A 26352-nucleotide genomic window follows, 5' to 3' on the forward strand; every position below is an offset into this window, starting at 1 on the left:
GCGAGGCTAGGCCCACTTTATGGCGGCCGGACGCGGTTACTGGCTATATCGCTACGTGCCAGCGAATGTGTGCCCTTTTTATTCGTTTTCCTTGTTTTTCTGTCACCCTCGCGTTTTCTGGAGAGAGATCCCAGTGCTTGTGTAACGCTCGCGTGACAGTAATAAACCGTGCAAACCGTGCCGTACCCAATTCGTAGTTCTGTGTCACGCCTATGGTATGCAGCTTCTCGTGCGCCTGGTTGTGCTATACCCCGCTTATAAACTAAAGCTTCTTCGAGTTGATTGCACTTTATATATATAGCGACAAACACGGCAGGGCACGTATAATAGGAATAAACAGGGCTCCATAGGAAATACATGGGAAACATAATAGCGGGATTTCGTACCCGCAACTTAGCATTCATAGGTATCGAACCCTTGACCTCCGAAAGTTGCGGGGAAGTCGTAGCCCTCGCACGAACGATCACGGGTATCCGCTCATAGTGGAACGACCCGCGTGCCTCGGTCTCGTGAGGAGTCGCGACTGAAGCTCATCCGTCTTAAGGAGCTGTACGTGTGACAGCGGCAGCTCCCGAGCGTGCTCAGCGTTAGGCCTGCCTGCAGGACCTCAGTTTCTTTTCGTGAACCAAGGAGGGGTTCTTTGTCGCATGGAACGACGCACGATGAAGGCTGTGCCCGCGCGAACTAGCCGACGCGATCGCGCGGCGCTCGATAAATCTTTCCCGTGGCTTCCTAGCAGCGCTGGCCTCATTGTCCGTACACCCTCGCTCGCGTCCACTGTGAGCTGTACGTGATGGAAGCCAGGCGAAACTTTAACGCACGGCACTGTTCGCATCCCCAGTTTTTCTCATTAGCACGAGCTCTCGAGCGCGCACGCGAAGGCATTGTGTTTTCTTCGAGAATTTCTAACGCCAGAGGGAACCACGGCGCTGTAGTGTCTGTTGACGGCGCGTACGGTGGCTTGTCTAGCGTGAACATTGCGGATACGATAAATGGATTCGTTTGAGTATTTTCCCACCTGCCTTCAAACGACTTTGTGACTTTGTGCATCGATTGTTTTTGTTTGAAACTCTGTGCTCAAAGGTACTTTACTTGAGGGATTTATCTCGAGGAACTCCTCCACGCAACAAGCATCACGTGAACGTCACGTCAGCGTCACGTGAGCGCGATGTCTGCTTCGTTGCCTTGGTTTGAGTGGGGAACGACAAACTTCATTTGTTTAGCCTCCGCGAAGTCTTCCGCCATATACTGGCTTGGCCCCCTTTATATGTGGTTGATGGGTGCCTTGAAATATTCCTTGTAGGGATACAGGCGGGCTCGAAATACAGACGACAGCATGCGTCGTTCGACTCACTGATGAGAAAGACGCTTATAGTTTGCAACTGAAGCTGCCGTTTACCTTGCTGCTTTACCAATAAAAGGAGCACAATACACAACTCTGTCAGTGGAGATGTGGGTCCGCATCTGTAGACACAGATCTCTTTAGTATCGTTGGTATACCGTGCGCATGTGGAACACGCTGTTTGTCAAGTTTTGCAGGACTGTACATGGGCCTCTGGAGATGCTTTTAGTGCATAAAAGCTGCATCAAGCGAAAAAAAAGAACATAGTTATCGTTCAACTATTGAAGCACGACAGTCGCTGTCGGTCGCTCGAACGGGTCACATCAGAGCGTATACGCATCTCGTTATTTCGCTCGCGCACCGTTCAGTCTCCGAACGCGTACTTCTTTACATGGTTCCTTTCCTTTCTCGAAGCTGGGCTAAAGAGCTGCTCCCTGTTGTAATGCGAAACGAGCGGCCTTTATTCACGCGAGATTGAACCGAACTCTTCACCGTACAAATTGTAAAATTCCGTTGTCTGGCCTGGAATGTTTTGCTGTCGTGTTTGAATGCGTCTTAGTCGTCTTTCTGACCGGCTTCTATACTACTGCGAAGTGCCGCGGAAAACAGGTTCGAAACTTGAGATGCGGGTTCGAATTTATAGCCCCAAGAAGAATTCTACCACTCTTGTCATTCATTGTATTGATTTTTGTTTCTCTTTAAAAAAATGTGTTATGCTGAAAGAGAAAACAGTAGTTGTATACTATATCAGCTTTCTCTCAACTCCCCGTGCTTTCTCTTTCTCTCTAATACTCGCTCATCTTTCAAATTCCATTTTCCTATGTAGAATAACATACCGAATTTCTTCTGTTTAACCTACCTGCATTTTCTGTCTCCCCTGTTTCTCTCTCTCAACTCACATCTCCTTGTTTTCTTCTACTGCGTACGGTTTGCGTACTTTTGCATACCAACGTAGAGTATAAGGGAATGTACTTGTGTACACAGGAAGTCGACGCCACTTCCAAAGCTTATTATTTTGTTTTTCCTTGTTTTATTTTCGCTTTCTCTCTCTCTCTCTCTCACTGTGCGCTCGTGCGTCATCGCACGGTTTTCCTTTTCCCGCGCTGGACGGATCGGGTACGCGCAAAATTGGTGGGCAAACACGCGCGCGCGCGGGTCTCGTAATAATGAAAAGCGCCTGAAGTGGGAACTCTCCCCGTGAGACAGGCGGCGGCATGCGCTGACCCCCCATCCATCCCAGCTCGCAAGGTAGTTCCCAGTTTCCCTGAGGGTCCAGAGCGTTCCTCATAGGAGGATGAGGGTACCGCGATAGAAGGTGAGGGGGGTTTCTCAAGGAGGTGGAGGAGGATGGGATTGAATGAATGGGGAGAATATCGTGCACACACCGAGCTGCCGGCGTTCTTCTAGTCGCTTGCTATTTTATTTTAGTTCGTTCTTTATTTTTCGCTCCCGTACGGCAGAGAAGCCGCCTTATAGGATGAGAGACAGAGGGTGCCTTTCCAGACTGGGCGCCCCTCTTTATCCTCCCCTGGAAGTCGGCTTCCGCGCTTTACCCGGTGTAAAATTGAGATATTTCTCGGTGTACTGGAGATCGCCAAACATTGGGTCAGCTGTGCACCTTTTTCATTTTCTAGTTTCTCTTCTCTCTCTTCATTTGGCGGCGAGCTAGAGAAGGGTGGGGGAAAAGAGTGTTTGCTTTGTATTTGTAAAGATGCTTGACCGAATAGAAGGAACAAAGGCCAATTGTCGCTCGAAGAAAGTTTAAAGGGGGGTAAATATCAAGAGGGAAAGCGGGAAGGCTAATTTCGCTATCGCGATTCATAAATAATAATCGCCAGCCGATATTTCTCGCCGCTCGGGATTGCAGGTATGTCGCGCTTCGTATGCTCGTCAATTTGCGCGTCACCGCTTATGCGTGCAGCGTGAAAAGCGCAATGGATTCTTAACAAAAGGCAGAACGCGAACAAAGCGTTGTTTCATGCTTTGGAAGCACGAAGACGCAGGTTCTATTTCCGGACACAGTGGCCGCAGTTCATCTCGAGAACTTCACTGGTATTCATGTATACGTATAGTGCGCGAGCTGGTACTCGTCAATTATTCGCACGACTATCAGCCGTTGTTATGACCCTGTTGCTGTTACGTTACACGACAAGTCGTTTCGCGCCGGCACCAGAGCGACGTGCTGTTCGTGTTCAAGGTATGCATGCGCAAGTGTGGGGAGCTAAGTGCGCGTCAGTGTTTACGAACAACGAATTAAGAGGGAAACGAGCCACGGAGAAAATATCAAACCTCCGTTTGATATTATCTGGGCACGTCACCCTCCGCGCACGTTGATTGGCTCGACCGGCGAAAATGGACGCGCCGAAAGGAGGGGCAAGCCTCGTGCCGGCTTTGTTTTACCGTTGCTTAATTATCGAATGCATTGATGCTGGTTGGTTAAACGACCAAATCAAAGCTCGATAAACTTCCGTTAAGACGAGCTCGGATAAGCCGGACTTTCAGTCACGACATAACACTTTACACACATTCAGTTTACACGCATTACAACACATGACATTTACGCACATTACAACACGCTTCGCTTCGTGTGCCTGGTGTATTCATTGACATAACATTGCGTTTCGTTGCGCTCCCAAAGCGGATCTCTGAGGCCACGCAGAAGGAAGCGCGTGGCTGAGATCTGCTCCGCCAGGTGTCGCATCGGTTCCAGCATCTCACAAGAAAACCGTCGTCGCTTTCAACGAACACGTTCAATTAAGTTCCAGTAATTATCCTAACAGTTAATCGACCCTTATCTAAAGTAAACTTATGTTCCGATATCGTATGTATACAATGTAACTCTTAACTCGACCCAAAACCATGGATTCCGTATCAGTTTTATTTTTTTAAACTAATTTTCTGAATATTCGCAAAACCGGAAGTAAGTTCCCGACCGGAAGAGCTTGGAGGAGAAACAAGTATGTCCCTCGTTGCGCGTGCAAAAAGACACCGGAATCGCTCAGAACACGAAAGTGAAAGGTGTCTTCACAAAATTGGCTCCTGCTTTATTGAACGTTAAGAAATAAAAGCGCATAAATTTGAACAGTGGGCAGTATAAATGAGTTTATAACTTTCTTTATTAGTTTTTAACGCACCACCGATATGGTTGAACAATGTTGCTTTCTCTGAATTTGTATCTGTAACGTATAGATCAGAGTCCTCGTATCCTTAAGCATTCTCCGCACGCAGTTTGTCGAAATTTATAAGTAAACAATATTCCTTTCCGCCTTGAACATTACAGGTGTCAGATAAAAGTCGCATGCAGCCGTCAAAACACTCATCAAATGCTTTGCTAACATTCCAGCGGAATAAAAATTAGACGCAATATATTAAGGAAACCAACCGATATAGCCATCACATTTCAGAAGGGTGTGCAGAGTGGCGTATGGAAAATATCGTGCGTGGTGGTTTTGTCTCCAACGAGGTAACGCTAGACGTCTTCTTTTGGGCTTCTGGTGCTTTTTGGGGCGAAAAAAAAAAAACTTACATCTTTCTGGTTCAAGGTCGTTGTTTGAGGTACACAAACTCATTCACTCGCGCGAATTCAGCAGAGACAAAATGACTCACTCAGTCACGTGATTTTTTTTTTTTTTTGCTCATGCGAATGCCGCAAAGACGAACCGTAAAATGCCGAGCAAGCGCCCCCTCCCCCCCCCCTACGGTGAAGGATAATCCGACCAGATTTGGAGGTGGGCGCTTGCTCGGTCCCGGACCGAAATTCAAAATGGCGGCGGCAGCGCTAAAAATGAAAAAAATGCCCATCCATGTTTATAATGATATGCTTTATTTATTTACTCTTTTTATTCCCCCTCGTCACTGTCAAACCATTGAAGCAGCGACCGGTTTGACCACTATACGACCGGCCACATGACAACGGAATTTCATAAACTACATTAGATACGCATTCAGTGTACTCATTCTTGTGGTTCTTTTTACACAAGCGATGCTCGTCTTGAAAAAAATGTGGCGGCAGGTGAGGAGGGAGAGAGGGGAGGGGGGGCGCTTGCTCGTTCACCGGCGCCCATTTCAGCTCCCGAAAAAGGGAGGGGGCGCTTGCTCGGGGGGGGGGGTGTCGCTTGCTCGGCATCTTACGGAAGTGGACCTGCAGCTCGCGCGCTCTCACGTGTTATCTCCGTACCTCACAACGCGACATGGAAACGGAGACCTAAGGCTAAGGGTAAGATCTAAGGTTAGCATAGCCGTGCGAGTGAAAACGCGGTTCTTTAGCCCAACCTGCTCATAGAGAGGTGAAACGAACAGTACATTACGACCACGTTTCGTGGCGCGGCCGCCAGATTGCGTTTGTTTTGCCCTTCCTTGCATTTGTCATATGGCAACTGCGTGATTTGTCTTCTACACATAGCACCTTCTCGACAGTGCCGGTGGAGGCAAAAGCAGGATCCGCTATTCGTGTTTTCACTTCGTTCCAAGATATTAGTCTTACATATATACCGCGGGACCCATCTTGTCGGCGGGCGTCCATTCTTCGGCGGCTCGCTCAAGTGAGGCAGCCCGCGGCGGGGGTTCCGAGATGAGTCGACGCGTTTCTGCACGAGACGGGTTCCCTTTGTTCCTTCTTCGCAACGCCGTCGGATGCCTCCAGGCGCCCGTCCTGGCTCTTTTGTCTCCACCGAGAGCGCTGCATGTTGCATTGTCCTTTTCCCGGCACATTTGTCTGAGGCTTTCGTTTTGCGAACGCTCGCTGCTCAGGATGCACGCGTTCTTTACAACTGTCCCCCGCGCCTCCCTTTCCGATTGCCCCTGTCATTGTGCTTGCACAGCCTCTAGCTGACTGTCAAGACCAATCTAGGGCGGTCATTTTCCGCGGTCTTGCCGATGCGCGAGACAGGCAACGTGCTGACCTCGTGTCTGTACCCCGCGAGATCTCGATGATTGCGACTTCTCGAGACCTCGGGGCTTGGATGATGGTTATCACCATGGAAACGCCTCGAGAGTACGCCTCCTGAGAAGTTGTCAATGGTTGCGATCTCGTTTTTTTATGTTGTTTTCGTTCTCGTGCTTAATATTCCATACGTGTCACGACAGCCGTCTTCATTCCATGTATTTACTTCTGAATAAAATGGAAAGTTGGGCTACTTCGAATACTTGCATGATTAAAGCAGTGCTAAAACACGAAGACGTAGAACAGCGCTCGTCCTTTGCACTCTATTTTGCGTCTTCGTGTATTAGCGCTGCTTTAATCATGCAAGTATTCCAAGTAGCCCGACTTCCCATTCTACTGCAGTATATTTCTTGTACACAGGGCTGTTTTCAGTGTCACAATACTAACCTGTTTAATGAAGAGGACATTGATTCCCAGAATGTTATATCGGTGTGCAGATTCAGCGCTTATCCTGTGCACTTTGTTCTACTTCTTCGTGTTTTAGCGCTGCTTTGATCATACTTCTTGATAACTTGCGCATAGATCCGTAAGCAGGACAGCTTTGCTGTGGCTGCGCACACATTTATTTGTTCGTCACGCTGAGACCAAAAATCTCGTGTACGCTTGTGGCCAACTTTTGTAGCAAATATTAACATGCGCTCCAGCGTACGCACGAGAACGTCAGAAATTGATCTCCTCGATTGCGCGATTTCATAGTATAGTATTAAAAGATGAGGTTGTGTTAGGTCCTTGGCCTGACGTCAGCAGCACAAGTGTGGTCATAGAAGCAGTCGTAGCCTTCTTACAAGCCACTGGACTGGATGCACGTCTTTAGATTTGCCCCAGCGTCACGAACTATATTCTCATCTCCCTACCTTACCATCGTCATTCATCACTCTTTCGCTCCCCCGTCCCCCCTCCCCAGTGTAGAGTAGCAGGCCAGAGCAAACTATAGCTCAGGCCGACCTCTCTGCCTTTCTGTAAATAAATTCTCTCTCTCTCTCTTAACATGCGCTTATTTAAAATGCAGGGTAGTCCCTGTTATTGGGAGCCTTATCGGGTAGCGCTGATAAGGCTGCAGGTTAGCCTACTTCGACCTGCGTGGCTAGCACTTCCTGTGCGTAACAACGCGACGACATTCACTACCACATACCCGCCATTGATTGGCGGAACGACAGACATTGCGCTGGCATCAGCGATATTCCGCGTCGTCGATTGGGCAAAGGGGATATCTTATAAAAACTATATGAGAGACACGCATATAACATACGAACAGAAATACATACTTCATTCTACTGAAGACCAACACCCAAACACGCTGCGCTGTTGCTGTACCGGAGGGAAAGAATCGGTTTCGACTTTCGCACGAAGATGTACAACCACGGCACCACGAAGAAAAGGCTAGCTTCAGGCTTTTGTTTATTCGTGTAATCGCGTTTGTTCATTCGTAGTTCTCTTTCTTTATCTTTTTGTTTGTAGAAAACGGAGTGACGCCGCGCGTGTGGCTGTCCTGAAATCTAACCGCAGTTTCTCTTACATTTCCGTCCGTTGAGCCTGAACTGTTGCCGAACGGCGGCTGACCCACAGCTGCGCACGGCTGTTCGCAGGGCGACTCTCCACGGGCTCCTTTCGCTTATATTACCTCGCGTTGACAGGAAAAGAGAGGTTTGCACAACGGCTTTTCACTCGCCGCTCCACCACAGTGTTCGCGCTCGTCGCAGCATTTATATAGAAGCCAGCGGAGGTGGTCACACGAGGACGCTCTCCCACTCAACCACGCAGCTGCGTGAACGTCGAGTGTACCCCAAACGACGCTGCTTGACAACGTGAAGAAAGACGCTACTAGAACCCGCGGCCGCGCTCTAGAGTGCTCACATGCGCGCGTCACCGTCTTGTGCCCCTCTTTAAGCGTCGTTAGCAGCGAAGGGCCTGCTCGATGCTGCTGGCGCCCGCTTATACGAACCCCCCCGCATCTGAAGCAGCAGCCGCGTTTGGCCAAACCATCATTGCCCGGGCTTTGCATCCCCTGCCCCTCCCCGCGCTGCCGCGCGGTTCCGTTTGTTTCCGAGCTGCCCCACCCTCTCCACACTCCTCTTCGGGTATGACTCACCCTCATCGACGTTCCTTCGGCCCGCAGTCGTAGCCCGGGCGCGCCTCTCGTATACAGCCCGCTTTTGAAACGTGCGCGCTAGCCTCGGCCGTTTCTGCCCCCGTTGGGAGAGAAAGCGGGAAATGGGGAGAGGTGTATGGAAGAAAGAACGAGGGAAAGGCAAGGCGGTACTGCTTCTCTCCGCACACTTAAATAGCGGCGTTCTTCCCCCGTTTTTCCGGCTTCCCTCGTCTCGCGAGCGCACTCGAAATCATCTCAAACGCAGCCGCTGCATCACCCATCCTTCCCTCAGCTTTCCATCCGTCCCCTCTTTTTTTCTTTATTTTCGGAGATGCACGAAGCCGTGGAAAGAGACCCCCTTTCTCTTGGAGGAGGTATGAGCTCCGAGGAGCTCCTGACTCCCTGCGCGTGCTGCGGGCGAACATGCTTGTAGGGTTTCGCGTGTAGGATCCTGCGGTGTCTGGCTGCTTCAGTCCTGTTCACCGCTTCAAATTTCGGTTTACAGTCTGCGGCACGCACTCTCACTTAGCTTACGAGGGCGCAACCGCCCATCTGAAGTTTGTTTGGCTCTTTTGAAAAAAAAAATCCCTGCTTGGTATGAATTGCTTAGCGGCCTATTCATATTAATCGGCGTATTGCAATGTGGCACTTTTTTTCGGCACTACCTGAGTGCGGAGCACTGCCTTGGCAACTTAGCTCGGAGTTTATATGTGTTTGTTCTTATGCCTTGTGCTGATGTTTGTGGGCGTTGTATTGAATGCATTTACGCCTTTCCTTTTAATTTAAAGATATTAGCTGTACAGTAATCCGCCTGGTGTTGATGATTTGTACGTGCATGTTTCATTTCTTGATTCATCCTCACGCCATCTTTTATACAGAGCCGGGAAAGTCAAGAGGTTCATCGCATTCGCGTCAGTTTTTAAGAGGCGCATGTGAACGTTTGCCACGGTCGCTGTATATCTACGCCGTCTTGCTGCTCAACACGTGGTCGCAGGTTCGATTCTTGAATGCGAAGCCGAACTTCGTGAGAGCAAAAAGAAAAAAAAGAGCACTCATATGCTTAGATTGTAGTGCACGTCTAAAAACCACCCGGGATCAACATTAATCATGGTCTAACATCAATCCAACATCAATCCTAGTCCCAAGAACTAACGTATATTAAAGAGGCAATATAGAATTAGTAAGTAATCAGTAACTGGTTTACTCAACTATCTTCATATAACGTTGCTGTTGGCAGCATGCTCAGAAATTCCAACACGGCGATATTTCCTGCCCTCTCGCCGTATCATCCGCACAGGCATGCACGTTGCGCGTACGAATAGTCGTGGCGCTCGTCTCCCAACCTTCGACACCCGAGCAAAAAGCCGACGAGCAGGAAGGAGATGGGGGTATGTGTGGGAATGAAATGGGTGCCGGTGGTGGTGCCTTTTGTTCGGCAGCACCCGCCAGAAATTAACGATCACTGCTTCCTCCTCGTCCTGTTAGCCATTGCGAATGCTGGGAGAGCGCACTTCCTTCCTACGTGCCCGCCTCTGACACGAGCGAAAGTCTTTTGCGCCCCCCAACACTGCCTCCTCTCACTATCTGCCTCCCTCGCCTTCGATTGCGTCCTGCTGGGGATGATTCCATTTTGAGGAGAACACTATTAGTCGGCCCCTCGTTTCGTTTTAAAACTGCGCCTCTGTTCCTTCATACATATATTTTTCGTTCTCTCTCAATGCCTCTGTTCCTCTTTGGTTCTAGATGTTCTGTTTTTGAGTGTGGATGGCCGCCAGCAAACTGTGTCCGTCCTGTGTGAAACCCGGTGCGGCTCGTCCCCTCGGTTTTTCCGCTGTTTCGATTCTCCTCTACCCCGCCTTCGCCCACCACCGAAGAACACGCATAATCGCGTTGAAAGATCACTGGTGCATCCTTCGCCGCGGGGAAGCAGTGCGGCGACCAGTTTTTTTGATCGCGTTTCGTTCCTGCGGTTGACCGTTCACGCATACACGAGTAAAAGGCCGAGGACGCTGTATTACGCTACGCCGGGCTCGCGTATTGATTTGGAATGTTATCAGTGAGCTTATGACTAGCGTGGGTAACTGTAGTCCCCGATAATTTTTTAAAACCCAAATTCGCTGTATTCTATCATTTGAGCTTCTTCTGTCGGCATATCGTACCCGGTAAATAAGCTGACCGTAACTCGCATTTGTCGTTGGAAAGGACACAGTTTGTGATGGAGAGAGAGATATAAAAGCAAAGACAGAGCCCTTTCATCTTCGGCTGGCTGCTCTGTAATGCGAAGGATGTAAAACATACACTAGAGGCCTGATAGGTAAATAAGATAAGAATGAACAATTACGGAACTTGAGTAATGGTGGCTATTTGGGCTTTATGATACAAGGTATTGGTGAACTGCAGCACAGGATGAAATATATATGTACAGAAGAAATGAGACGACAGGCTATAGCGTTACAATTTACCAATACAGAACACTCTGTGTGGTCGCAGTCACAGAGTCTGTAAAGCTGCTCATATAGTCGCACACAATGTGAGACGTACAGCACCACGAAGTGCAGAGTTACTTTTTTTTTTATCGTGCAGTCAGGCAAAATTTAGGAAACGCAGTAGTGTTTTTGTAGCGGCTAGCGCAGTTGTTGATGTAGGCCAGTTTACATAAAATTTGCTTGCTGTGATTTGCCGCTTGTAGTTTACATTTAGGGACATTAGTCTATAGCTGGATCTGTAGTGTGTAGAGAGCACTGCTCATTGCTGGCTCAAGCGAGGGTAGCCGGAAAAAAGATACGTAACAGTTTCGTTTCACCTTTAAAAGTCAACAATGTCGGGTATTTCAAATAATATTGATTAGTCATTAAAAAATTCCTACCCGAAGCCACAGACGGGCTAGAAGAGCTTCAATCACGTCGTGAGAGGCAGGACGGCATATGCGAAGCTGTAAATTAGTGTCTCTAATGAAGGCACGGCCTTACATTTTGTATAAATTTTATTGATTTAATTTTAGATGATGCGCAAGCTCACGATGTTTATTCGCTACGTTGGTCTCGAAAGACAGGCTGCGCAATCGCCGAAATAGGCACCTCTTTAAAGGGAATGCCGTTCGCAGATAATCTCTATATTTTAGAAATTTCTCCGTTGACGTGACACTCTCAGGAACACTCGTAAACTTCTCTGACACGGCAAAAGCTTCTGTCGAGGCTGTCATCCCAGACTTCATATAGCTGTCACGACGACTGCCATGCACAACTGCGAAATCAAAAACATCAGAGACGTTCTGCTAAATCTCGCGCGTCTCTGCAATGCACCGTGAATGTTGTATGCGTGTTAAAGGGCGGCGATGCGACTTGGCAGATAAAGCCCACGTGCAGAGCCTGCCTGCCAGGTCTGACGAGTGCAACTGCTAAGTTACATAATCACATTAGTGACCGGGCCGCAGTTCTCGTTAATAGGGTATACTGCTCGGCTTACGGCGTGACGCACCCGCAGTTCATCTGCCACACTGTGCAGGCAATGCGTGCCTATATACATACAGTATGAGTGAGGAAAGGAGGGCGATGCTGTCTGCTCCCCACGTGTACCCCTATGTTCCTCGAACCTCGGTTCCGCGTTAGAAACTCCGGAAGACCTTCCGCGCTGCGCGCAGTTTTCGTCGACCGGTATGCATATGCCGCGCCTGCACTATAAGCCGCGCCTGCGGGCGCCAAGCGCGCTGCAAAGCGTCTCACTTCAGCGCGCCTGTGGGCTCGCGTGATTGCGTACATATAGTAGCATGCACGAGCGAAACCCACCGCGTTCGCCTCCTTTTGCCGCCGTTTGTTTTAGCCCGCAATTTAATTAACGCAAACGTGCGCGCGCGCACGCTCCCGGGCTTGAAACCGGAGCGATCGTATCTGCATAGGCTGTATGTACAGCGAAGCCTCCGAAGCGCGCGTTTCTGGTTCTGGCGACTGCCTGCCTGCTTTACCCGGCTTTGTTTTCGGGAGGAGCCATTATCTTCCAACCTCCGCCCCCTCATTTCTCTACATCCACCGTCTCTTCCCGCGCTTTTCTTTCCGCTTTCCTATCTTTTATTGTTCCCGCGCACGGCGTCACGCCTCGGTCGTCGAACGGGCTGAGTCATGCACCTCTTTCCTTTTCTCTCTCTCCCTGGGTCGCCCCGGGGCCCCCCACCGCCGCGCATCGTTGCCGGTATAGCGTGCGCGCGGAGCGGTGTGTGCTCGAACGCCTCGCGGTATCTAGCGCATCGCTCGTCGCGGCTTCCTATATATCGTATATACGAAAACTCTACCATAGATCGACGTACGTTCTTTGCCCTCTCGAGAAGATATCGGAGGAAAGACGTTGAGCGATGGCTTGATCGCGCGTCGCCGCGTTGGAGGGAAAACGCTCGCTGGGGGAGGTCAAATATATATATATATATATATATATATATATATATATATATACGTCGCTGTTTTTTTGTACCTATATAGCTTATTTGCCTTTTCTTTTATTGTTAGAGTTTGCCCGATCGTCACTGTTTTTTATTCGCTTCGCGTAAAAGTGGTTTTTTGTCTTTCGATGCGTCTCGAGCGGAGTAAAAATGTTTCGCAGTAAGCGCAGCCGAGCTGAAATAAATGAACGGAACGGAGTAGCGACATGAAGCTGAGGATACCGTAGTGGTGTGTATGGGGTGTATTTCAGCTAACAAGCACAGGCATAAACCGCAACGACTGAAAGACAAAGCTCAAAAAGTCATATATGTAAATAAAAAGAATATTCCAGCTATCACGCAGTTTCTAGCTTTACGATAGTAGCTGAAGAAGCGTAAAGCTAAGAGTCAAGAAGCGGACACACGGTGGATTAACGAAAGTGAAGATAGCCGGTTTCTATAGTTACGATTGCAAGGTAGAAGTTGAGGAAGTCTCGTAGGATGTATAACGAGTAGTATATTAAGGTTACAGAGTATGGGTGCCAATAAAAGCGAAACGAGGCCGATAGTGGTAGAGAAGTATATAGTTTTGAGATTATTAAATTAGCGGGCACAAGATAAAGTAGGCCTGTGGTATAGGGGAAATCTGTGGGAAGGTCATTTGCACCGCAGCAATTGACTTGAAGAAGACGGTGGCGATCATGATGGCAGAGAAAGAAGTTACTTGGTCAGCAAGAACAAATTCTTGGCCGATTCCCAAGAATGGGTATGATCCATACTGTAAGGATATACTAATAATAATAATCATCATCAAGAACACGTTATTGAGGCAACGACAACTCTCAGACGGGAAGTTGGGGGAGTTTTGAGTTGTCCCACATACACAGATCATTAAGAAAACGTAGTAATAACTTTTCTGTATTTTCACATATATAGTAAAACACTTGCTCAGGGTGGGTTCGGTAGCGAAAGTGGAGGCGAACTGCACTACTATTCATTGCGCACTAGGAAACAATTCCAGAAAAAGTGTAACTTGTCGCACTGTTCAGCACAATAGTTAGCAGGCGAAGCAAACTGTAACAACCACACTATAGCTCTATTGCGTTTTCCGCCTCCGCGATTTTCCTGCTAGTATGAATAAGTAACGTTAACACAGCCCCGCTACAATACCCGTTCATGTCCCCAAGGGACTCCACGTATTCGGTCGCCGACCGAGAGATACGTGCTCTGGTTGTATAACGACCTGGTGCGACAACCAGAATGTACGCTAATTAACGATCGTCTGACTCGCAAAGGACATGCGCGTGGTAGCAGCGCTTGTTGCGCGCTTCTCTTAAATATTTAATAGAGCAGACTCCCCTCGCAGACTGGTACCTCGCTATGAGGCCAAAAATTTACATACATGGTTGTGTTCTGTTTTAGTAGCTGTACGTGTAACGACGCTGCTTCGTGGATATGTGTCTCGTCCTGGACTGGGAGAGAGGATCGAAACAGTGACTTCAAGTGTGGACGTGATAGGAGAGATTGCGCGCCTTCTTCAGCAAAGCGCATCGGGTACAGGCATATCGCGACACGTGGTGTGTGCCTTCCTGCGCCTTTCTGCGGAGAAAGTGTCACATATTTCTTACTGCCGTTGTATGAGCAATAGCTGTACCAAGAATTCAAGGATCCATTCGCTATCGAATGCCCACATAGAAGGTTTCCGGGGTAATTTTCTAAAGACGACACCGTGGCTCGTTGACGTGTTGCTCTGTGAAGACTGAGGAGCATACTGACAGTTTCTCATCCTTTTTATGCAGATACGGAGCAATGGGAGCTGACGTGCGGCGAAGGCGGCGTTGGCGACCATCCCCCGGCGAGGCATAACCATTCGTGCGTGGTGCACCAGGGCGCCATGTGGATTTACGGCGGACTCACGGATCTACACGAACGGGCCGACTTCTGGACGTACCACTTCGGTGCATATAGACCATTTGGAACTAGACAAACTATTCTAAGAGGTGTTCTTCTATTGTTTTGGGGTATATAGCTTCTACTGTATAGACGGTTCCGTATTAAATTTCGGGTTTCTGGGGGATCTTGATAAGTAACTATCGTCTTACAGCTGTTTCTTGTTTCCCTTGGATATCTCAGAAAGGTGACCTCGATAACGCCTGTTTGTCACTCATGTAGTCTAAACGGAGCAGGTGGGTTTTCTTGTTGGGCTTTGTAACAAATGTACGACGGTCGCGCGAGTGATAAGTTGAACGTGTCTGGACAATATGTTAAGCGCGAGTTCACGTCTAATCTTCTGCGTGCAGACACAGGTCGCTGGAGCCGGATTCGACAACCGAAGGGCGCTCCCACCGAGCTACACGGGCACGCTGCGGTACAAGCCCAAGGCTTCATGTACCTCTTCGGCGGAGAACGGGCGGGCGCTGCTAACAATGACCTATGGAGGTTCCACTTTGGTGAGTGCGCGCGCCCCACGAAAGCCACGCACGCGCAGACACCAACGCTTTCACAGGTTTCACCGTCTGAAGACGCTAACTTCGTTTTTAATTGCAAGTGCTCTTTCCCCGATGACTTGATTCGCCCACCGTACATCCTGAGCACCCTGGCCAGTTACTTCGGGATAGTTGGTATACATTGTAACAGCAAACTTCATCACAGAACACCAGGAAAAAGAAAGTGGTCTTCTCGCTGTCCCCTTTCTTGTTCTTCGCGTTATCTTGTGCCGTTTGTTTGTCCGCCGCTGTGATACAGCGGTTACGGTGCACGGATGCTGACCCGAAATTCGCGGGTTTGATTCAGGCTGCGGCGGTCGCAATTCGATGGATGCGAAATGCTAGAGACCGATGTAATGTGCGATGTCAGTTTAGAGGAACACCAGATGGTCAAAATTTCCGTAACCCTCCACTGTGGAGTGCCTCGGAATCGTAGCATGGTTTTGGCACGTAAAACCCCAGATATTTCTGTTTCTATTATGTGGAGTTTGTTGTCACAACTGAACGAATCACAAGAGTAGAGACTTTTGGGCTAGTTGGCTCGATACATTCAATGAAGTCATAGCGCTGAAGACACAGGGACCAAGGAAAAGGACTGGACGTCCATGGTCCCTGCGTCTTCAGCGCTACGACTTCACTGAATGAACGAATCGGTTCTCTGGTCTGCAACGTGTTCTTTCTCTCGCCGTTGGCGCAGCGAGCGAGACGTGGGAGAAGGTCGCGGTGGAAGGCACCGTGCCCACGCCCCGGTGTCGCCACGTGGCCCTGGTCAACCCGGGACTGGCCACGTGGGCCGACCGCGTGTCGGCCACCAAGGAGGACGAGGAAAGTGGCACGGCGCTGCACCAGCACCGGCCGCGACACGGCAGGGCCGCCTCGCTGCGCTTCAAGGTGCACCCGGTGTCCCGGTTGTGCAGCAAAAGCACGGGTTCCCAGGACGACGACGAGGACGACGACGTCGGATGCGCGTACGGAGGATGCGGAGCCCAGGTCAATCTCAGGTGCGGTCTCCGTCGCCATGCTTTGCCGCTCATTTCCCGTCAACTAGTGTGTACTGAAATACTAAAGCTTACACTTATTTATTATGGTACTAAAGTCGCCCGAAGGCATTGCTGTAGGGGGGATGTAGCAGCGGGGAAAAAACGAGAATAATGATTACAATGTAAATGGGCCGAGAGCAAACACGCCAATAGTAAGCGCAATAGTGCAAAAATAATAGTTTAAAGTTAACACACGAAGAGTAAACACACCAGTAGTGAAGACACGAAGAGTAAACACACCAGTAGTGGAGACACGAAGAGTAATCACACCGAGAGCCTAGGTTCTGCACAGTGGCGTAGCCAGGGGGGGGGGGGGGGTCACACCGGGGCCGTGCCCCCCCTCTCCCCGAAATATCGTTTGCCCATGGGATACAGAGAACAAAATGACACTCGACCCCACTTATCTGTCCAGACCCAATGTCGGATCAAGGAGGTGCCCCCCCCCCCCCGGAAAAAAATTTCTGCCTACGCCACTGGTTCTGCATATCAGAATATGTACTACGCGCTATCACAAATATGTTGTCTCAGCACATTTATCATTTATCGACACCACGACCTGAGGCAGTTTATTCCACAGTAACTGCAGTTAGTTAGTAGTTAGTTAGTTAGTTAGTAGTTAGTTAGTTAGTTAGTTAGTTATAGTTAGTTAGTTAGTTAGTTAGTTAGTTAGTTAGTTAGTTAGTTAGTTAGTTAGTTAGTTAGTTAGTAGTTAGTTAGTTAGTTAGTTAGTAGTTAGTTAGTTAGTTAGTTAGTTAGTTAGTTAGTTAGTTAGTTAGTTAGTTAGTTAGTTAGTTAGTTAGTTAGTTAGTTAGTTAGTTAGTTAGTTAGTTAGTTAGTTAGTTAGTTAGTTAGTTAGTTAGTTAGTTAGTTAGTTAGTTAGTTAGTTAGTTAGTTAGTTAGTTAGTTAGTTAGTTAGTTAGTTAGTTAGTTAGTTAGTTAGTTAGTTAGTTAGTTAGTTAGTTAGTTAGTTAGTTAGTTAGTTAGTTAGTTAGTTAGTTAGTTAGTTAGTTAGTTAGTTAGTTAGTTAGTTAGTTAGTTAGTTAGTTAGTTAGTTAGTTAGTTAGTTAGTTAGTTAGTTAGTTAGTTAGTTAGTTAGTTAGTTAGTTAGTTAGTTAGTTAGTTAGTTGCATCTCTTACGGCGGTGATCAACGCCATTCTCAAACATTCGGCTATAGTATGCACATACGTGCCATTCACTGCATGTAACTTCACGCATCATGTCCTGCATGCACGCTGTGTACGCTGCATGGTAAATGCAAGCGACTTTATGAGCATTATGCACTAGAGATTCGTGAGACGCTATCAAAGACGCCACCACAGCGTACAGGAATGGCACGTTAATAGTGATGCATTTGTGCAAACGACTCTACGGATGTCGTTTCTTTGAACTGCGTATCTGAACTTACGTGATTAGACGAATATGAGTGATTTGTTCCTTTGTTTGCTTTGTATTGAAAAAGAATATTGGTGCTATCTTTAAACCGCGTGCAATATAAGAAATGAGGACGATGACTGGTGGACTCGCGTTACGCGCACGCTATGTCTCAGCTCATGCTAACACTTCGTAATGAAACATTGTTTTAAGTGGTTCAGTAAATGAACACCCTTTTTTTTTCATGGTGCATGTGTTGGACACTGGCATGAAACTTAGTTTCTTTGTCTGTTTGTTGGTCGGTTTGTTTGTTTGTTTGTTCGTTGGTTTGTTGCTTTCTTTCTGGCTTCTTGGTGTGTTTCTCTCGTTTGTTGGGTTCATTTTTCACACTGTGCTTAGAACACCAGCTTTGTTTGACCTTCGAAGAACGCTACGGGTTAGTAATTGTCCACAACCGCGTCGTTGTATTTACGCTTTAGAAAGTTTTTAAACTGTATACAGACATTCCCAGCATTGTTCGTCGTCCACTACTATCGCCATATCGTCCGCCCGGTGTCGTTCCCTCCCTTTGACCCCGATCCCAGCCAGTAAAACCGACGCCATTGCGCGTGCACTACAGAGGGGCAAACGCGCGTGGGGCGCAGGTCCCTGAAGGAGAAGCTATCCAGCAGCCGGCTGGTGCGCAGCATCTCCAGCGGCAACTACTCGGTGAGCAGCGCCGTGCGCCGAGACGAGACCGAAAAGCTGCTCGAAGGAGCAGACCCGGCGTCCGGCGTGCCCACGCCGCAGGCCATCCAGAAGTCCGCGAGCACCGACGCCGTTCTCGAGGCCTCCGACAGCAGCGGGGAGTCGACGCCCCAGCACCAGCGCAAGCGGCAGCTGAGCGTGCGCGTGCGGCCCCTGTCGGAGATACTGCCGCGAAACAGGGACTGCTCGGTGCCCGTGCCGCCCGGAATGCTCAGCCCACCGCCACAGGGTGGCAGGTCCCGACGCATCACCAGGTGCGCCGCCTCCCATCATAGCGATTCCCTCCCCCCCCCCCCCTCCCCTCCAGCCATTTTCCTTCATGTGGCTTACGTTGGGCGCACCATACCGCGTGCATGTAGCCGCCGTCAAGTGTAGCTCGTAAGCGGTAATCTTGTTTGAAATAGTGCCAGGTTCACATACATTTATACTGACAGAAAGGCATGACGAATAGCAGACACTTCAAGACATGGGAGGGCGGGGGGGGGGGGGACGAGCTTTTCTCCAGATGACCTGGAGGGGCAAGCCGCCCCCCCCCCCCTCCCCCGCCGTGTGCACGCTTATGCTTCAGGACACTCAGTATGTCTATCGCTGGTGTGGTCTGATATAGGTTCGGATTCTGGCATGCTCGCCATAGCTTAATGCAGAGCGCAACACGAAGCACGCGCGGAGCAGCGTTTTCCGCAAAGCAAGCTGCTGCAACTTGCTTATTTGCGCACCGCTGTACGCTTACGCCTCTCAATACTTTCTCGGTTACTCCCAAGTTTCCCTATCCCGTATAGGCTCACTCTTTCCTCACCGCTAACCTGCGCTGATCGTTCTCTTCCCTGCCTGCCGCTGATGACGTAAAACACGAAGTGACACTACTACGGGTATTATTGCGTGTCCCAGTTCGCAGAGCTTGAACACCTTCAACGTGTCTTCCTCGGCGGCGGCCCCTGCACGGTCCGGTGCCAGCTGCTGCTGCACGCCCACCGCGACCACCGGAGGGGGCAGCGACCAGCAGCACACGCCCTGCGAGAACGCTACCGACCCGCGCGCGGACCTGCTCATCGACCTCGACCAGAGCAACGTCAGGTAGGCGCATTTCGAAAGGGCCTTAGGTTGCCTTTACTCGCCGCGGTGGACTAGTGATTATAGCGCTTGACCGCTGACCCGATGTTCGCGGGATCGAATCCTGGCCACATTTGAGCTACATGAAGGGGGGGGGGGGGGCTTGGAATTGAAACGACCTTTGCGACTATGGGTGTAAAATTATTATAATACAGACGATTTTACGTAAGACACATGGACGCCGCCATCTTGGGCTATTAAAGGAATGTTTACTTTGTAGTGAAGAGTACGAGACGACGACGAAGCAGCCAAGAAAGCAAGCCACATCGTGAGTGGTAGCCACGCGACCCGAGCTTGCGCTTGCTTGGATTTTGGACCCTCGACGTTCCTCGACGTTCCTCATCGTTCCTTCACGTCTGTACGTGAATAAACCACGTGACATTTGGTGGAGGTACGTGGGTTTCCCCTACGACCCTGGATCTTCGCTCCCGTAAGCTTCCACCCCTTCGTGATACCAACATGGCCACCGAGACTCCTTCCCAGCCTGGCCCTTCGGCTGTCCACGTCACTTGTGGCGCCGTGTATCCTCAGCGGGACCCCCCCATCTTCTCGGGCTCCGGTGAATCGGACGTGGACGAGTGGCTGTCGAGGTATGACAAAGTCGGCGCCAGCAACAGATGGGACGATCCAATGAAGCTTGGGTATGTGCAATTCTACCCTGCCGACATAGCCCAACTGTGGTATCACAACCACGAGGCCGAGCTTCCATCTTGGTCAGCTTTCAAGACTGCTATCAAGGACGTCTTTGGACGGCCTGCGGCTCGCAAGCTTCTCGCCGAGCAGCGCTTGCGTCAGCGTGCACAACAACCGGGTGAGACCTACACGGGTTACATCGAGGATGTCCTCCATTTGTGCACCCGCGTCGACCCCGCTATGCCTGAGGAGGCCAAAATCAACCACATCTTGAAGGGCATCGAGGACGGCGCCTTCCAGCTGCTGCTCGCGCGGAATCCCACCACAATCGCTGCGCTAGTTTCCCTCTGTCAGAGTTTCGACGAATTGCGCAGGCAGCGCGCGATCGCCCGTCAGGTCCTCCCGACCCCCGACACGCTCTCCAGCTTGCAGCTAGCTGTCCCTCCGGCCACTCAGCCGACTCTCCAGCCCACGATCAAAGACTTCATCCGTGAAGAAGTCGCACGCCAGCTGTCCTTACTGCCGCTCACTCACGAGCCGGCGCATCCTCTGGCTCCGGGCATTCAACAAGCCATTCGGACGCAAGTTTCTGAGGCTCTCCCACCCATGTTCCAACAACCGCCCGTCACTGCGCCGCTTACCTACGCCGCCGTTGCTGCTCGGCCCCCTCAACAGCCTATGCCCTCTGCTCCACCTCGACCACTGATGCCGTCCCATGCCTTGGCGACCACCGCGTATCACCAATCTATGCCTTACGCTCCACCTCGGCCACTTACGCCGCCCCGTGTCTTGCCAACATCCGCGTATGCTTCGTCGCCGCCCATCCCAAACCCCTCGGCTCCGTCTTTCCGCCGCTCCGACGCGTGGCGAACCCCGGACAATCGGCCCATCTGTTTCTCCTGTGGCCTCGCCGGCCACGTCGCTCGCCATTGTCGCCTGGTTCCTCCAACATTCGACGCCGTGGGCATGCCAGTTGCGTCGTCGTCCAGGTCGCCCCCAAACTACGCCCCTCCTCACTTCGACGCCGACGGCAGGCCGGTCGCGTCGTCGTCCCGGTCGCCACCGGAGTATGCCCGTGATCAACGACCCAACGCGACCCACCGGTCACCGTCCCCTCGACGACGCTCCCTGTCACCTATGCGTCGCCGACCTGCTGCGCAAGAGGGAAACTGATCGCTGCAGTTCCGGAGGCAAGAACTGCATGCGAAGCGAACTGCCCAAGGCCTCCGTCTTTTTCGCCGCAAAACGTTATCGACGTCAATGTTGAAGGGACCACGGCCCAAGCGCTAATTGATACCGGGGCCGCCGTTTCCGTAATCTGCGAGAGCCTCTGCCGCCAGTTAAAAAAAGTGACCACGTCGCTCTCAGGACCCATGCTCCGCACTGCGAACTCGCAGTTCATAGCACCTTCAGCCGTGTGCACCGCGCGCGTTAATATTCAAGGCGAACTTTACGTCATTGAGTTTTTCGTGCTGCCGTCCTGCTCTCACGACGTTATCCTCGGCTGGGACTTCCTTTCACGTCATCGCGCCATCATAGATTGCGCCCGAGCAGAAGTCGCCCTTACGCCGCTGCAATCTTCTGTTTCGGGACCTACCATATCTGACGCATGTAAACTTGTCATTGCTGCCGACGCTGACGTAGCCCCAAACACGTCCACCCTTGTCGCCTTGACTTGTCCGGCCGCCCCTGACGGCGCTGTCCTGTTCGCCCCGTCAGAGCTGTTTCTCCGCCGCCACGCCCTACGACTGCCGTTTGCCGTACTCACCGTCGAATCCGGCGCTACCATCATGCCGATTGCCAACTTGCGCACCTCGCCCGTTCGTCTACTTCGCGGGGAATGCTTGGGAAGCATACATGCCGTTGACCTGCTTCGCTTTCTGGAGTTCGCTGAAGCCCCACTTCACCACCAGCTGAATGCCATGACAGCCCCTGTTGCGGCACCTCCGAAGTCAGACATTTTTCACCCTTCTTTGTCCCCGGATCTATCATTGGACCATCGACGCGAACTATTGGCCCTTCTAGAAGAGTTCCGCTCATCCTTCGACTGCGGTCAGCCATCTCTGGGTCGCACAACGAGCGTCACGCACCACATCGACACCGGTGGTCATGCCCCTTTACGCCAACGACCATATCGCGTTTCGGCGGAAGAGCGCCGTGTTATCAATGAACAAGTCGATGATATGCTCACGCGCGGAGTCATTCAGCCATCTGAGAGCCCCTGGTCGTCCCCTGTCGTGCTTGTGCGCAAAAAGGATGGCTCTATCAGATTCTGCGTCGACTACCGCCGCCTGAATAAGATAACTCGGAAGGATGTATACCCGTTGCCACGCATCGACGATGCCCTCGATTGCTTGCAAGGAGCAGAATATTTCTCGTCCTTGGATTTACGATCGGGCTATTGGCAAGTTCCACTCGCTGACCCTGACCGCCCGAAGACTGCGTTCGTTACTCCCGATGGGCTTTATGAGTTCAAGGTGATGCCCTTCGGACTCTGCAACGCCCCAGCTACCTTCGAACGAATGATGGATAACATCCTTCGTGGCCACAAGTGGAATACCTGCCTGTGCTACCTTGACGACATTGTTGTATTTTCCCGCGATTTTCCGACTCATCTAGTTCGTCTTCGCGCTATTCTCACGTGCCTCGCCTCTGCTGGCCTTCAACTTAACATCAAGAAGTGCCATTTTGCTGCGCGCCAACTCACCATACTAGGTCACGTCGTCTGCAAGGAAGGCGTTCTTCCGGATCCCGCTAAACTTCGTGCCGTGGCCGACTACCCCAAGCCCAATTCCATCAAGACGCTCCGAAGCTTTATTGGGCTGTGCTCATATTTTCGTCGATTTGTGCGCGACTTCGCTTCTATCATCGCACCTCTTACCAACCTACTGACAGCCTCTAACGGCCTGTCGGCTTGGTCACCAGAGTGCGATGAAGCTTTCATGACGCTACGGCGCTTATTAACGTCACCTCCGATACTCCGTCACTTTGACCCTAATGCGCCTACGGAGGTCCATACTGACGCCAGCGGTGTCGGTCTTGGTGCTGTACTGGCTCAACGAAAACCAGGATACGACGAGTACGTTGTTGCTTACGCGAGTCGAACCCTGAAGAAAGCGGAGTGCAACTACTCGGTCACTGAAAAAGAGTGCCTCGCCATAATCTGGGCTTTGACCAAGTTCCGTCCATACCTTTATGGCCGCCCCTTCGAAGTAGTCACGGACCATCACGCGCTCTGTTGGCTCTCATCTCTGAAAGATCCTTCAGGCCGCCTCGGTCGTTGGGCGCTTCGGCTGCAGGAATACGACATTCGTGTTGTGTACAGATCCGGCCGCAAGCACTCGGACGCTGATGCGCTATCCCGCTCACCGTTACCGTCTGACACAGCTTCCCCGTCAGACACGTCAGCTGTCTTGACGCCCCTTGACTTCGCAGACATGCCATCGGAGCAACGCAAGGATGCGTGGATCTCCGAACTCGTCGACTTTCTGACTGGTTCATTGGTTCATCCAGCGTCAAGAACTCTCCGTCGTCAAGCCACGCATTTCGCACTCCGCGACGGCCTCCTCTATCGGCGTAATTACGCACCTGACGGTCGGAGGTGGTTGCTAGTGATCCCGCGCCACATGCGCACAGAAGTCTGCACTGCTTTTCACAACGACCTGCAAAGCGCTCACGCTGGCGCTCTGAAGACTTACAACCGCTTGCGTCAGCGATACTACTGGCGCGGCATGTACACATTCGTGCGCAAGTACGTACGTGCTTGTACTGCTTGTCAGCAGCGTAAAGCTCCACCTCAACGCCCAACCGGTCCACTTCAGCCTCTACCTTGTCCGGGACGTCCATTCGACCGCGTCGGCATCGACTTATATGGCCCGCTTCCCCCGACTTCCTCTGGGAATCGGTGGATCATCGTTGGCGTGGACCACCTCACCCGTTACGCAGAGACTGCAGCACTTCCAACGGCTACCGCAAGAGAGGTTGCGTTTTTTATCTTACGCAACTTTGTCCTTCGCCACGGTGCTCCCCGTGAACTTTTGAGCGACAGAGGGCGTGTTTTCCTGTCTGACGCTATTCAGGCCTTGCTCGTCCAGTGCAACATCGTTCATCGAATGACCACCGCATATCATCCGCAGACGAATGGCCTCACGGAACGATTTAATCGCACACTCGGTGATATGTTGACAATGTACACGGCATCAGACCAGACCAACTGGGACACCGTCCTGCCGTTCGTCACGTACGCGTACAACACCGCAACGCACGCGACCACCGGTTTCTCACCTTTCTTTCTTTTATACGGACGCGACCCGTCCTGCACGCTGGACACTATGCTTCCCTATACGCCGGACTCGTCTGAATATACTGCGATTTCTGACGTTGCCAGATACGCCGAAGATTGCAGACAATTAGCCCGTTCGCTGACCACCGAGGACCAAGGCCACCAAAAGCTACGGCACGACACCGACCGACCTCTCTCTACTTTCACGACTGGTGACCTCGTTTGGCTCTGGATCCCATCGAGCACTCCTGGCCTTTCCTCGAAATTACGTGCCCGATATCAGGGGCCCTACCGCATTCTTTCTCGCACGTCTCCTGTCAATTATGAGGTTGAGCCTCTGACGGCATCCCACGATTTACGTCGTCGTGGTCGGGAAATCGTTCATGTCAGCCGCCTGAAGCCCTATTACGACCCCGCTATACTGACAACGCCTTAGGTCGCCAGGATGGCTCCGCTATTCACCAGGGGCCAATGTAGTGAAGAGTACGAGACGACGACGAAGCAGCCAAGAAAGCAAGCCACATCGTGAGTGGTAGCCACGCGACCCGAGCTTGCGCTTGCTTGGATTTTGGACCCTCGACGTTCCTCGACGTTCCTCATCGTTCCTTCACGTCTGTACGTGAATAAACCACGTGACAACTTATTTTTGTATATCGCGACGTCAATGAATAAGGCCATAAAACGTCGAATACATCAATGATCAACCCAACCGTTTTCGTGCGTATGCGTCTGCCGTATCACTCTTCCTTTAGTTTTTAGAGATACAAAACGGCAAGGCTACAGCCAAATTTGGCCGCACCAAAACCCATCCGTAAAATAGTCTATACACGCATAGTTATTAGCATGCGGGTGCTTACTGTCACCCGTACGAACCTCCGTCGTGCTTGACAGGTACCGTGTGGGCGGACCCCGACGCTCGACGAGCAGCTACACGTGGTTCTCGGACGCGAGCAGTTCGGGTGTACCGGCCAGCTCGCCTCTGCAATTGTCACACAGTGCATCTCACTGCTCGGGCTACTACTCGTTCGCCGAGGACGACCCGGAGCTGCAGCGTGACATTATGAACTTCCTGACGGGACACGGACCAAGGTCGCGGCCCTCGTCGCTCAACTCCGCCACGGCCGCCGCCATCGAGCTGAGCACGTTCAGCGCAGCCGCCCAGCCGGGCATACAGGTCGGTGATGGTGGCATGTGCGTGCAGAGGCACGGGCCGAACTAACACAGCGCATTAAACGCCATGATTGAAGAGAGAGTGACGTACACAAGAAGTGCTTATTGTGTGTTTCACCCCTTCTTTAGCCCTAGTGTTTAGTGTGATGTGCTAGTTCAAGATGAAGCGTTACCAACTCGCCAAAGTTGCAGTTTTATTATAAGCCGAACGACTCTATAGAGGTACACTCTGGAGGGGCTAGGTTCGTAAAGTGTTGATAGTTGGTACGCGTAGTTTGAGGTCATCTGGAGGCAGAAATGACAATCCATGTACATTCGCGCTGCTGGCGGAAAATAGTTTCTGCTGGCGGTAGAACATACTGGCAACGGTTAAATGTAGTGCGGAATCGATCGGGGTTGCCCGCATCATTAGGTGGTAACCTGAGCCTCCGCAAAGTTTGAAGTCTGCATCGCGGTGGTATGTCTCACTGGAGCAGATACCTTGAAAGCTGGCTTCTCCACTCCAACATCGTCTGTACAGGGAAGCACGCTTTACTAGTTCTCGTTATTTTGCTGCTAGTGCTTACTTATTTAAAGTGTGTGCGTGTGTGTGTTCTGTATTCTTCATTGACAATTACCGTAGTTTGTCCTCTAGCAACTATCGAATTTCTTCTTCTCCTCTTCCTTTTACTACTACTACTACTACTACTTCTAAGTGATTTGTTTGCTAGCGCTAAGAGCTAGTCTGAGCC

General features: G+C 50.9%; 2 protein-coding genes across 2 annotated transcripts in view; both read left to right on the top strand.

Moving 5' to 3' along the window:
- Positions 1 to 26352, top strand: part of LOC119387520 (natural resistance-associated macrophage protein 2) — a 165115-nt gene that overhangs the window by 90476 nt on the left and 48287 nt on the right. The gene's annotated exons all lie outside the window — the stretch shown is intronic.
- LOC119385999 (uncharacterized) overlaps positions 1 to 26352 on the top strand; it is a 31103-nt gene that overhangs the window by 3740 nt on the left and 1011 nt on the right. Inside the window, exons 2-7 of the mRNA XM_037653353.2 lie at positions 14581 to 14739; positions 15082 to 15231; positions 15965 to 16268; positions 18324 to 18680; positions 19315 to 19500; positions 25343 to 25625. Of these exons, the coding sequence (XP_037509281.1) occupies positions 14581 to 14739; positions 15082 to 15231; positions 15965 to 16268; positions 18324 to 18680; positions 19315 to 19500; positions 25343 to 25625 (1439 nt within the window). The remainder of the gene's footprint in view (positions 1 to 14580; positions 14740 to 15081; positions 15232 to 15964; positions 16269 to 18323; positions 18681 to 19314; positions 19501 to 25342; positions 25626 to 26352) is intronic.

This window comes from Rhipicephalus sanguineus, chromosome 3 (assembly GCF_013339695.2).
Source record: "Rhipicephalus sanguineus isolate Rsan-2018 chromosome 3, BIME_Rsan_1.4, whole genome shotgun sequence".
NCBI classification, from domain to species: Eukaryota; Metazoa; Arthropoda; class Arachnida; order Ixodida; family Ixodidae; genus Rhipicephalus; species Rhipicephalus sanguineus.